At 46.0% G+C, this 13,642-nt stretch overlaps 1 protein-coding gene across 1 annotated transcript in view; it reads left to right on the top strand.

Annotated features, from left to right (window-relative positions):
* JMJD4 (jumonji domain containing 4) overlaps positions 1-9,040 on the top strand; it is a 25,503-nt gene extending 16,463 nt beyond the window's left edge. Inside the window, exons 6-7 of the mRNA XM_064703756.1 lie at positions 5,964-6,110; positions 8,607-9,040. Coding sequence (XP_064559826.1) covers positions 5,964-6,110; positions 8,607-8,918 — 459 coding nt within the window. The 3' untranslated portion in view covers positions 8,919-9,040. The remainder of the gene's footprint in view (positions 1-5,963; positions 6,111-8,606) is intronic.
* Positions 9,041-13,642: the final 4,602 nt, after the last annotated feature.

Raw genomic sequence — 13,642 nt, 5'->3', positions numbered from 1 at the left:
TGATGGATGGATGTGATGGATGATGGATGGATGGATGGATGGTGATGGATGATGGATATGGATGGATGATGGATGGATGGTGGATGGAGGGGATGGATGGATGGATGGATGATGGATGGATGATGAGGATGGATGGATGATGGATGGATGATGGATGGATGGATGGAGGGATGGATGGATGGATGGATGGATGGATGGAATGGATGGATGGATGGATGGATGGATGTGGATGATGATGGATGGATGATGTGATGGATGGATGATGGATGGATGGATGGATGGATGGATGATGGATGGATGATGGATGGATGATGGATGGATGGATGGATGGATGGATGGATGGATGGATGGATGATGGATGATGGATGATGGATGGATGATGGATGGATGGATGGATGGATGATGGTGATGGAATGGATGGATGGATGGATGGATGATGGTATGGTGATGGATGATGGCTGGATGGATGGATGGATGATGGATGGATGGATGATGGATGATGGATGGTATGGATGGAGGATGGAGATGGATGGATGGATGGATGGATGATGGATGGATGGATGGATGATGGATGATGGATGATGGATGGATGGATGGATGGATGATGGATGGATGATGGATGATGGATGATGGATGGATGGATGGATGGATGGAGTGGATGGGGATGGATGGATGGATGGATGGTGATGGATGATGATGGATGGATGATGGATGGATGATGGATGGATGGATGGATGGATGGATGATGATGGTGATGGATGGATGATGGATGGATGGGATGGATGGAATGGATGGAATGGATGGATGGAATGGATGGATGGATGGATGGATGGATGGATGGATGGATGATGGATGGATGGATGGATGGTATGGAGGATGGGATGATGGATGATGGATGGATGGATGATGGATGGATGGATTGGATGGATGATGGATGATGATGGATGATGGATGGATGGATGGATGGATGATGGATGGATGGATGGATGGTGATGGATGATGGAGATGGATGTGATGATGATTATGAGGATGATGATGTGGATGATGTGGAGAGATGGTGGAATGGATGATATAAGATGGAATGATTGAGGAGGATGAGATGGATGAGATGATGATGTGATGGATGATGAGATGTGGATGAGGTGGATGAGGTGAGGGTGGATGTGATGGAATGGATGTGGTGTGGGGTGGAGGATGGATGGGGATGGTGGATGAGGAGGTATGGATGATGTGAGAGAGATGAGATGAATGTGAGTGGATGAGGATGATGGGGATGAGTGTTGGATGATGGATGATGGATGATGATGGATGGATGGATGATGTGGATGTGATGATGATGGATGAGATGGTGGATGGATGGATGGATGGATGGATGGATGATGGATGATGGATGGATGATGGATGGTTGATGGATGATGGATGGATGTGATGGATGGGATGGATGATGGTGGATGGAGATGGATGAGATGGATGGATGATGGGTGATGGATGTGGATGATGGATGATGGATGTGATGATGGATGGATGGATGGATGGATGGATGGATGGATGATATGGATGATGGATGGATGATGGATGGATGATGGATGGATGGATGGATGGATGGATGTGATGGATGGATGGATGATGGATGGATGGATGATGGTGGAATGGATGGGATATGATGGATGATGGATGGATGATGGATAGGATGGATGAGGATGGAGTGGATGGATGTGGATGGATGGATGATGGATGATGTGGATGGATGAGATGGATGGATGGATGGATGATGGATGGATGGATGGATGGATGGATGGATGATGGATGGATGGTATGGATGATGGATGGATGATGATGGATGGATGGATGATGATGATGGATGGAATGGAGGATGATGATGATGGAGATGGAGGATGGTGGATGGATGGATGGATGATGGATGGATGATGGATAGATGGATGGATGAGATGATGATGGATGATGGATGGATGGATGGATTGTGAGATGGATGGATGGATGATGGATGGATGATGGATGTGATGATGGATGATGGATGGATGATGGATGATGGATGGATGGATGATGGATGGATGATGGATGATGGATGATGGATGGATGATGGATGGATGGATGGATGGATGGATGGGATGGAGGGATGATGGATGGATGGATGGATGGATGGATGGATGGATGGAGGGATGGATGATGGATGGATGATGGATGGATGATGGATGGATTGGATGGATGGATGATGGATGGATGGATGATGGATGGATGGATGGATGATGATGATAGGATGATGATGATGGGATGGATGATGATGGATGGAGGGATGGATGGATGGATGGTAGGATGATGGATGATGTGATGGATGAGGATGGATGGATGATGGATGATGGATGGATGGATGTGATGGATTGATGGATGATGATGGATGGATGATGGATGGATGATGGATGGATGGATGGATGATGGATGATGGATGATGGATGGATGATGGATGGATGATGGATGGATGATATGGATGGATGGATGATGGATGGATGATGGATGGATGATGGATGATGGATGATGATGGAATGGATGATGGATGGATGATGGATGGATGGATGGATGGTTGGATGGATGGATGGATGATGGATGGATGATGGATGATGGATGGAGGGATGGATGGTATGGATGGATGGATGTGATGGATGATGGATGGATGGATGGAATGGATGGATGATGGATGATGGATGATGATGGATTGGATGATGGATGGATGGATGGATGGATGGATGGATGGATGGATGAGATGTGATGGATGATGGATGGATGGATGATGGATGATGATGGATGGAATGATGGATGGATGATGGATGGATGGATGATGGATGGATGGATGATGAGATGGATGGATGATGGATGGATGGATGATGATGGATGATGATGATGGATGGATGGATGGATGGATGGATGGATGATGATGATGGATGGAATGGATGGATGGATGATGGATGATGATGGATGGATGGATGGATGGATGGATGGATGATGGGATGGATGATGGATGGATGGATGATGGAAGGATGGGAGATGGATGGATGGATGATGGATGGATGATGGATGGATGGATGATGGATGGATGGATGGATGGATGATGGATGGATGGATGGGAATTGGGATTTCCAGGGGAAAGGTTGATCCGTTCTCCTGGGTGATGTTGGCAGGTTTGGAATGGCTTTGCCAGAGGAGCTTCATCCCTCGAAGTGTCCAAGGATAGCTTGGATGAGGCTTGGAGCACCCTGGGATGGTGGGAATGGGATGATCCTTAAGGTCCCTTCCCACCCAAACCATTCCAGGAATTCCATGGCTTGGAATTGGGGTGAGGAGGAGGAAGAAGATCCCAGGGAAAAAGGAAGAGGAAAAGATGGAAGAAGGAGGAATTCCAGCTTGGAGCACCTTGGGTTGGAGGGAATGGGATGATCCCTAAGGTCCTTTCCCACCCAAACCATTCCAGGAATTCCATGGCAGGGAATTGGGGTGAGGAAGAGGAAGATCATGGGATAAAGGAATAGGAAATTATGGAAATCCTTTCCAGGAAGGAGAAATTCCAGCTTGGAGCACCATGGATAGTGGGAAGTGTCCCTGCCCATGGAATGGGAGGATCCTTAAAATCCCTTTAAGATGGGATTTTTTGGAGCAGCACGTTCCATATTATCATTCCTAATAACTTAATTAGTGACTAATTACTAATTATCTTTGGATTATCCCAAACTTTTCCCTCAGGAGGACACCATCTCCATCAACCACAGCTGGGTCAGCAGCCGCATTTTGGGAATTAGGGACATTGTGGGTTTCTAAAGAAGGAATGACGGTTTTGGAGCGACATATTTCATATCATCATTCCTAATAAGTTAATTAGTCACTAATTACTAATTATGTATGGATTATCCCAAACTCTTCCCTCAGGAAGACACCATTTCCATCAACCACAGCTGGGTCAGCAGCTGCATTTTGGGAATTAGGGACATTTTGGGTTTCTAAAGAAGGAATCAGGTTTTTGGAGCAGCAAATCCCATATTATCATCCCTAATCACTTAATTAGTGACTAATTACTAATTATCTTTGGATTATCCCAAACTTTTCCCTCAGGAAGACACCATTTCCATCAACCACAGCTGGGTCACCAGCCGCATTTTGGGAATCAGGGACAGTCTGTGTTTCTAAAGAAATAATCAGGTTTTTGGAGTGGCACACCCCATATTATCATCCCTAATAACTTAATTAGTGACTAATTACTAATTATCTATGGATTATCCCAAATTTTTCCCTCAGGAAAACACCATTTCTATCAACCACAACTGGGTCAGCAGCCGCATTTTGGGAATTAGGAACATTCTGTGTTTCTAAAGAAATAATCAGGTTTTTGTAGTGGCAAACCCTATGTTATCATCCCTAATCACTTAATTAGTGACTAATTACTAATTATCCATGGATTATCCCAAACTTTTCCCTCAGGAAGACACCATTTCCATCAACCACAGCTGGGTCAGCAGCCGCATTTTGGGAATTAGGGACATTTTGGGTTTCTAAAGAAGGAATCAGGTTTTTGGAGCAGCACATTCCATATTATCATTCCTAATAACTAATTTATTGACTAATTACTAATTAGCCATGGATTATCCCAAACTTTTCCCTCAGGAAGACACCATCTCCATCAACCACAGCTGGGTCAGCAGCTGCACTTTGGGAATTAGGGACATTTTAGGAATTAGGGATATTTTGAATTTCTAAAGAAGGAATCAGGTTTTTGGAACAGCAAATCCCATATTATCGTCCCTAATCACTTAATTAGTGGCTAATTACTAATTATCCATGGATTATCCCAAACTTTTCCCTCAGGAAGACACCATTTCCATCAACCACAGCTGGGTCAGCAGCAGCATTTTGGGAATGAGGGACATTCTGTGTTTGTAAAGAAATAATCAGATTTTTGGCGTGGCAAACCCCATGTTATCTTGCCTAATTACTTAATTAGTATCTAATTACTAATTATCTATGGATTATCCCAAACTTTTCCCTCAGGAAGACACCATCTCCATCAACCACAGCTGGGTCAGCAGCTGCATTTTGGGAATTAGGGACATTGTGGGTTTCTAAAGAAGGAATCAGGTTTTTGGAGTGGCAAATCCCATATTATCATCCCTAATAACTTAATTAGTGACTAATTACTAATTATCCATGGATTATCCCAAACTTTTCCCTCAGGAAGACACCATCTCCATCAACCACAAGTGGGTCAATGGCTGCATTTTGAGAATTATGGATATTTTGGGTTTCTAAAGAAGTAATCAGGTTTTTGGAGCAGCAAATCCCATATTATCATCCCTAATCACTTAATTAGTGACTAATTACTAATTATCTATGAATTATCCCAAACTTTTCCCTCAGGAAGACACCATCTCCATCAACCACAACTGGGTCAGCAGCTGCATTTTGGGAATTAGGGACATTATAATTTGCTCAAGAATAGGATTTTCGGAGCCGCAAATCCCATATTATCATTCCTAATAACTAATTTATTGACTAATGACTAATTATCCATGGATTATCCCAAACTTTTCCCTCAGGATGACACCATCTCCATCAACCACAACTGGGTGAACGGCTGCATTTTGAGAATTAGGGACAATCTAGGTTTCTAAAGAAGTAATCAGGTTTTTGGAGCGGCAAATCCCATATTATCATCCCTAATCACCTAATTAGTGACTAATTACTAATTATCTATGGATTATCCCAAACTTTTCCCTCAGGAAAACACCATTTCTATCAACCACAGTTGGGTCAGTGGCAGCACTTTGGGAATCATGGATATTTTGGGTTTCTAAAGAAATAATCAGGTTTTTGGAGTTGCAAATCCCATATTATCATCCCTAATAACCTAATTAGTGACTAATGACTAATTATCCATGGATTTTCCCAAACTTTTCCCTCAGGACGACACCATCTCCATCAACCACAACTGGGTGAACGGCTGCAACGTGGCCGCCATGTGGAGCTTCCTGCAGGACGAGCTGGCGGCCGTGCAGAGGGAGCTGGGCCAATGGCGGGAGCCCGTGGATGATTGGCACCTGCAGTGCCAGGTACCAGCCAATCCCGGATCAGCCCGGAATGCCGGGCACAGGGAGCTGGGCCAATGGCGGGAGCCCGTGGATGATTGGCACCTGCAGTGCCAGGTACCAGCCAATCCCGGATCAGCCCGGAATGCCGGGCAGAGGGAGCTGGGCCAATGGCGGGAGCCCGTGGATGATTGGCACCTGCAGTGCCAGGTACCAGCCAATCGCGGATCAGCCCGGAATGCCGGGCAGAGGGAGCTTGGCCAATGGCGGGAGCCCGTGGATGATTGGCACCTGCAGTGCCAGGTACCAGCCAATCCCGGATCAGCCCGGAATGCCGGGCAGAGGGAGCTCGGCCAATGGCGGGAGCCCGTGGATGATTGGCACCTGCAGTGCCAGGTACCAGCCAATCGCGGATCAGCCCGGAATGCCGGGATCCTCGGGGTTCCCACGGCAGGGTTTCCATGGGTTTTAGGGAAAGTGGGAGTTGTTTTGTTGGGAAGTGTTCCCTGGAAAAGTGTGGGAATTGCTTCGGGTTGTTGGATTGTTGGTTGGAAAGGTGGAAAAAGTCAGGATGAGGAGAGCTGGGAATGTTCACCTGGAGAAGGGAGAATGCTCAGAGCCCCTTCCAGAGCCTAAGGAAGTCCCAGAAAAGCTGGAGAGGGATTTGGGATAAACCTGGGATGACAGGAGACAGGGAATGGCTTCCCATTGGAAAAATGGGGATTTAGGGAAGGAATTCCTGGCTGGGATAGAATTCCCAGAGAATCCGTGGCTGTGCTATCCCTGGAGCTGGGAAAGAATCCAGAAAACCAAACTCCACAATCCAACCAAAATTCCCTGAGGAAGAGGATGGGTGGGATTCCTTCCAAAAACTTCTGGATGAGGAAAATTCCAATTTATTTCTGGAAGCTGTTCCCTCTCTCCTTGGGTTAATTTCCTTCCAAAAACGAATATTTGGGAAAATCCCCACAATTAATATTTGGGAAAACAATCCAGCTCCAGAAAAGCTGGAGAGGGATTTGGGATTAAACATGGAGTGACAGGAGACAGGGAATGGCTTCCCATTGGAAAAATGGGGATTTAGGGAAGGAATTCCTGGCTGGGATAGAATTCCCAGAGAATCCGTGGCTGTTCTTGAATCCCTGGAGCTGGGAAAGAATCCAGAAAACCAAACTGCACAATCCAACCAAAATTCCATGAGGAATTTTCCAACATTCACCACCCTCTTGGGTGGGTGAAATTCCTTCCAAAATCTTCCGGATGAACCAAATTCCAATTTATTTCTGGAAGATGTTCCCTCTCTCCTTGGGTTAATTTCCTTCCAAAAACGAATATTTGGGAAAATTCCCACAATTAATATTTGGGAAAACAATCCAGCTCCAGAAAAGCTGGAGAACACAGGGAATGGCTTCCCATTGGAAAAATGGGGATTTAGGGAAGATTTTGGGAAGAATTCCTGGCTGGGATAGAATTCCCGGAGAAGCCGTGGCTGCTTCTGAATCCCTGGAGCTGGGAAAGAATCCAGAAGATCAAACTCCACAATCCAACCAAAATTCCATGAGGAAGAGATGAAGTGAAATTCCTTCCAAAATGGTCTAGATGAGGAAAATTCCAATTTATTTCTGGAAGATGTTCCCTTGTCCTTGGGTTAATTTCTTTCCAAAAAACGAATATTTGGGAAAATTCCCACAATTAATATTTGGGAAAACAATCCAGCTCCAGAAAAGCTGGAGAGGGATTTGGGATAAACCTGGAATGACAGGAGACAGGGAATGGCTTCCCATTGGAAAAATGGGGATTTAGGGAAGGAATTCCTGGCTGGGATAGAATTCCCGGAGAAGCCGTGGCTGTCCTATCCCTGGAGCTGGGAAAGAATCCAGAAAACCAATGGTCTAGATGTGGAAAATTCCAATTTATTTCTGGAAGATGTTCCCTGTCCTTGGGTTAATTTCCTTTCAAAAACGAATATTTGGGAAAATTCCACAATTAATATTTGGGAAAACAATTCAGCTCCAGAAAAGCTGGAGAGGGATTTGGGATAAACCTGGAGTGACAGGAGACAGGAATGGCTTCCCATTGGAAAAATGGGAATTTAGTTAAGATTCAGGGAAGGAATTCCAGGCTGGGATAGAATTCCCAGCGAATCCGTGGCTGCCCTTGGATCCCTGGAGCTGGGAAAGAATCCAGAAAACCAAACTGCACAATCCAACCAAAATTCCATGAGGAAGAGAATGGGTGAAATTCCTTCCAAAATCTTCCAGATGAACGAAATTCCAATTTATTTCTGGAAGATGTTCCCTCTCTCCTTGGGTTGATTTCCTTCCAAAAACGAATATTTGGGAAAATCCCCACAATTAATATTTGGGAAAAAACAACCAGCAACAATCCCAATGAGAAAACCCTTAACCATAATTATCGATGATTCCAAAGAACTCCCCAACTCCATCCAATCCAATTCCAGGGATTTTTCCCGGATTTTTTCCCGCCGCCATTCCCGTTCTCACTCCATATTTTCTTTAGCTGATCATGAAATCCTGCACGGGCATCGACTACCGGGAATTCTACACCTTCCTCCGAGTCATTGCAGAAAACCGGATCTCCGTGCTGGAGCAGGGCCTGGACGAGGAATCCTCATCCCGAGGGAATTCCAAGGCCGCCATTTCCGCCCTGGGAATGCTGCACGCCGTCTTCGACCTGAGGCGCGCGGCCGCCGTGCTGAGCTCGTTAAGCGCTAACGAGGATTTCCGCAGGCTGGGCCCCAACGGGCCGGGCCCGGCGCCCGAGGCGCTGCTGCAGCGCCTGCAGGCGGCCATCGACACCGCCCTGCTCTGAATTCCCGCTTTTCCAGGGGTTTTCCAAAGGGTTTGGAGGAGGAGATGGACTTGGACATGAGTTTGTTCCAGTGGGAGGAGGGAGAACATTGCCAAGGTTCTGAGTGGTTTGGAGGAATTGGAGAAAAACCATCCCAGCCAAAGGAAAATCCAAATTTTTTTGGGATTCTGAGCATCACTCAGGGAAGAATTCCCTATGGATCATCTGGCATTGTCAGGGCAAAAATTCCCTGTGGATCAAGTGTGGAAGTGGATGAAGGAAATTCCCTGTGCTGAAGCTCAGCTTGGTTAAACCTCTCCTCTTCCAGGTGCTGCTCAGCTTTTCCATCCCTTTTTTGGGGAATTCCATGGAATTCCATGGAAGCCTGAGCTGGAGCCATCGACACCGCCCTGCTCTGAATTCCTTCTTTTCCAGCTTTTTTCCAAAGGTTTGGAGGAGGAGATGGACTTGGACATGAGTTTGTTCCAGTGGGAGGAGGGAGAACATTCCCAAATTTTGAGTGGTTTTGAGGAAAAAACCATCCCAGCCAAAGGAAAATCCAAAAATTTTTTGGGATTCTGAGCATCACTCAGGGCAAAAATTCCCTGAGTTTGTTCCAGTGGGAGGAGGGAGAACATTTGGGAAGGAGGGAGAACATTCCCAAGGTTCTGAGTGGTTTGGAGGAATTGGAGAAAAACCATCCCAGCCAAAGGAAAATCCAATTTTTTTTAGGATTCTGAGCATCACTCAGGGCAAAAATTCCCTGAGTTTGTTCCAGTGGGAGGAGGCAGAATGGAAGGAGGGAGAACATTTGGGAAGGAGGGAGAACATTCCCAAGGTTCTGAGTGGTTTGGAGGAATTAAGGAAAAAACCATCCCAGCTAAACGAAAATCCAAAATTTTTTAGGATTCTGAGCATCACTCAGGGCAAAAATTCCCTGTGGATCATCTGGCATTGTCAGGGCAAAAATTCCCTGTGGATCAAGTCTGGAAGCGGAAGAAGGAAATTCCCTGTGCTGAAGCTCAGCTTGGTTAAAACCTCTCCTCTTCCCAGTTTAACTCAGATTTTCCATCTCTTTCTTATGGAATTCCAGCTGGTGAATTCCATGGAAGCCTGAGCTGGAGCCACAGACACCGCCCTGCTCTGAATTCCCGCTTTTCCAAGGGGTTTTCCAAAGGGTTGGGAGGAGGAGATGGACTTGGACATGAGTTTGATCCAGTGGGAGGAGGGAGAATGGAAGGAGGGAGATCATTCCCAAAGTTCTGAATGGTTTGGAGGAATTAAGGAAAAAAACCATCCCAGCTAAATGAAAGTCCAAAATTTTTTGGGATTCTGAGCATCACTCAGGGCAAAAATTCCCTGAGTTTGTTCCAGTGGGAGGAGGGAGAATGGAAGGAAGGAGAGCATTTGGGAAGGAAGGAGAACATTCCCAAGGTTCTGAGTGGTTTGGAGGAATTGGAGAAAAACCATCCCAGCCAAAGGAAAATCCAATTTTTTTTAGGATTCTGAGCATCACTCAGGGAAGAATTCCCTATGGATCATCTGGCATTGTCAGGGCAAAAATTCCCTGTGGATCAAGTCTGGAAGTGGATGAAGGAAATTCCCTGTGCTGAAGCTCAGCTTGGTTAAAACCTCTCCTCTTCCAGGTGCTACTCAGATTTTCCATCCCTTTTTTGGGAATTCCATGGAAGCCTGAGCTGGAGCCAGCACCTGGAATCAGCCATAGACACCGCCCTGCTCTGAATTCCCGCTTTTCCAAAGGGTTTTCCAAAGGGTTGGGAGGAGGAGATGGACTTGGACATGAGTTTGTTCCAGTGGGAGGAGGGGAGAATGGAAGGAAGGAGAACATTCCCAAATCCAAAGGAAAATCCAAAATTTTTTGGGATTCTGAGCATCACTCAGGGCAAAAATTCCCTGTGGATCAAGTCTGGAAGTGGATGAAGGAAATTCCCTGTGCTGAAGCTCAGCTTGGTTAAAACCTCTCCTCTTCCCAGTTTAACTCAGATTTTCCATCCTTTTTTGGGAATTCCATGGAAGCCTGAGCTGGAGCCATAGACACCGCCCTGCTCTGAATTCCCGCTTTTCCAAAGGGTTTTCCAAAGGGTTGGGAGGAGGGGATGGACTTGGACATGAGTTTGTTCCAGTGGGAGGAGGGAGAATATTCCCAAATTTTGAGTGGTTTGGAGGAAAAAACCATCCCAGCCAAAGGAAAATCCCAAATTTTTTTAGGACTCAGAGCATCACTCAGGGCAAAAATTCCCTGAGTTTGTTCCAGTGGGAGGAGGGAGAACATTTGGGAAGGAGGGAGAACATTCCCAAGGTTCTGAGTGGTTTGGAGGAATTAAGGAAAAAACCATCCCAGCCAAAGGAAAATCCAAAATTTTTTGGGATTCTGAGCATCCATCGCTCAGGGCAAAAATTCCCTGAGTTTGTTCCAGTGGGAGGAGGGAGAATGGAAGGAAGGAGAGCATTTGGGAAGGAAGGAGAACATTCCCAAGGTTCTGAGTGGTTTGGAGGAAAAAACCATCCCAGCCAAAGGAAAATCCAAAATTTTTTTGGGATTCTGAGCATCACTCAGGGCAAAAATTCCCTGTGGATCAAGTCTGGAAGTGGATGAAGGAAATTCCCTGTGCTGAAGCTCAGCTTGGTTAAAACCTCTCCTCTTCCAGGTGTAGCTCAGCTTTTCCATTCCTTTTTTTGGGAATTCCATGGAATCTGAGCTGGAGCCACAGACACGGCCCTGCTCTGAATTCCTGCTTCTCCAAAGGGTTTTCCAAAGGGTTGGGAGGAGGAGATGGACTTGGACATGAGTTTGTTCCAGTGGGAGGAGGGAGAATGGAAGGAGGGAGAACATTCCCAAGGTTCTGAGTAGTTTGGAGGAATTAAGGAAAAAACCATCCCAGCTAAACAAAAATCCAAAATTTTTTTGGGATTCTGAGCATCACTCAGGGCAAAAATTCCCTGAGTTTGTTCCAGTGGGAGGAGGGAGAATGGAAGGAGGGAGAGCATTTGGGAAGGAGGGAGAACATTCCCAAGGTTCTGAGTGGTTTGCAGGAATTAGAGGAAAAAACCATCCCAGCTAAATGAAAATCCAAAATTTTTTTGGGATTCTGAGCATCACTCAGGGAAGAATTCCCTATGGATCATCTGGCATTGTCAGGGCAAAAATTCCCTGTGGATCATCTGCTGTTGGAATGATTCAAATTCCCTGTGCTGAAGCTCAGCTTGGTTAAAACCTCCCCTCTTCCAGGTGTAGCTCAGCTTTTCCATCCCTTTTTTGGGAATTCCAGCTGCTGAATTCCATGGAATTCCATGGAAACCTGAGCTGGAGCCAGCACCTGGAGTCAGCCATTGACACCGCCCTGCTCTGAATTCCCGCTTTTCCAGGGGTTTTCCAAAGGGTTGGAGGAGGAAACGGACTTGGACGTGAGTTTGTTCCAGTGGGAGAAGGGGAGAGCATTCCCAAGGTTCTGAGTGGTTTGGAGGAATTGGAGAAAAACCATCGCAGCCAAAGGAAAATCCAAAATTTTTTAGGATTCTGAGCATCCATCACTCAGGGAAAAAATTCCCTATGGATCATCTGGCATTGTCAGGGCAAAAATTCCCTGTGGATCAAGTCTGGAAGTGGATGAAGGAAATTCCCTGTGCTGAAGCTCAGCTTGGTTAAAACCTCTCCTCTTCCCGGTTTAACTCAGATTTTCCATCCTTTCTTATGGAATTCCGACTGGTGAATTCCATGGAATCTGAGCTGGAGCCATCGACACCGCCCTGCTCTGAATTCCCGCTTTTCCAAAGGGTTTTCCAAAGGGTTGGGAGGAGGAAATGGACTTGGACATGAGTTTGTTCCAGTGGGAGGAGGGAGAACATTTGGGAAGGAGGGAGAGCATTCCCAAGGTTCTGAGTGGTTTGGAGGAAAAAACCATCCCAGCCAAAGGAAAATCCAAAATTTTTTGGGATTCTGAGCATCACTCAGGGCAAAAATTCCCTGAGTTTGTTCCAGTGGGAGGAGGGAGAATGGAAGGAAGGAGAACATTTGGGAAGGAAGGAGAACATTCCCAAGGTTCTGAGTGGTTTGGAGGAAAAAACCATCCCAGCCAAACGAAAGTCCAAAATTTTTTGGGATTCTGAGCATCACTCAGGGCAAAAATTCCCTATGGATCAAGTCTGGAAGTGGATGAAGGAAATTCCCTGTGCTGAAGCTCAGCTTGGTTAAAACCTCTCCTCTTCCAGGTGCTACTCAGATTTTCCATCCCTTTTTATGGAATTCCAACTGGTGAATTCCATGGAATCTGAGCTGGAGCCACAGACACCGCCCTGCTCTGAATTCCCGCTTCTCCAAAGGGTTTTCCAAAGGGTTGGGAGGAGGAGATGGACTTGGACATGAGTTTGTTCCAGTGGAGGAGGGAGAATGGAAGGAAGGAGAGCATTCCCAAATCCAAAGGAAAATCCAAAATTTTTTAGGATTCTGAGCATCACTCAGGGCAAAAATTCCCTGAGTTTGTTCCAGTGGGAGGAGGGAGAATGGAAGGAAGGAGAGCATTTGGGAAGGAAGGAGAACATTCCCAAGGTTCTGAGTGGTTTGCAGGAATTGGAGAAAAAACCATCCCAGCCAAAGGAAAATCCCAAACTTCCTTAGGATTCTGAGCATCCATCACTCAGGGCAAAAATTCCCTGTGGATCAAGTCTGGAAGTGGATGAAGGAAATTCCCTGTGCTGAAGCTCAGCTTGGTTAAAACCTCTCCTCT

Source organism: Zonotrichia leucophrys, chromosome 2 (assembly GCF_028769735.1).
Source record: "Zonotrichia leucophrys gambelii isolate GWCS_2022_RI chromosome 2, RI_Zleu_2.0, whole genome shotgun sequence".
Taxonomy (NCBI): Eukaryota; Metazoa; Chordata; class Aves; order Passeriformes; family Passerellidae; genus Zonotrichia; species Zonotrichia leucophrys.
This window is presented reverse-complemented; position numbering and strand designations above follow the sequence as displayed.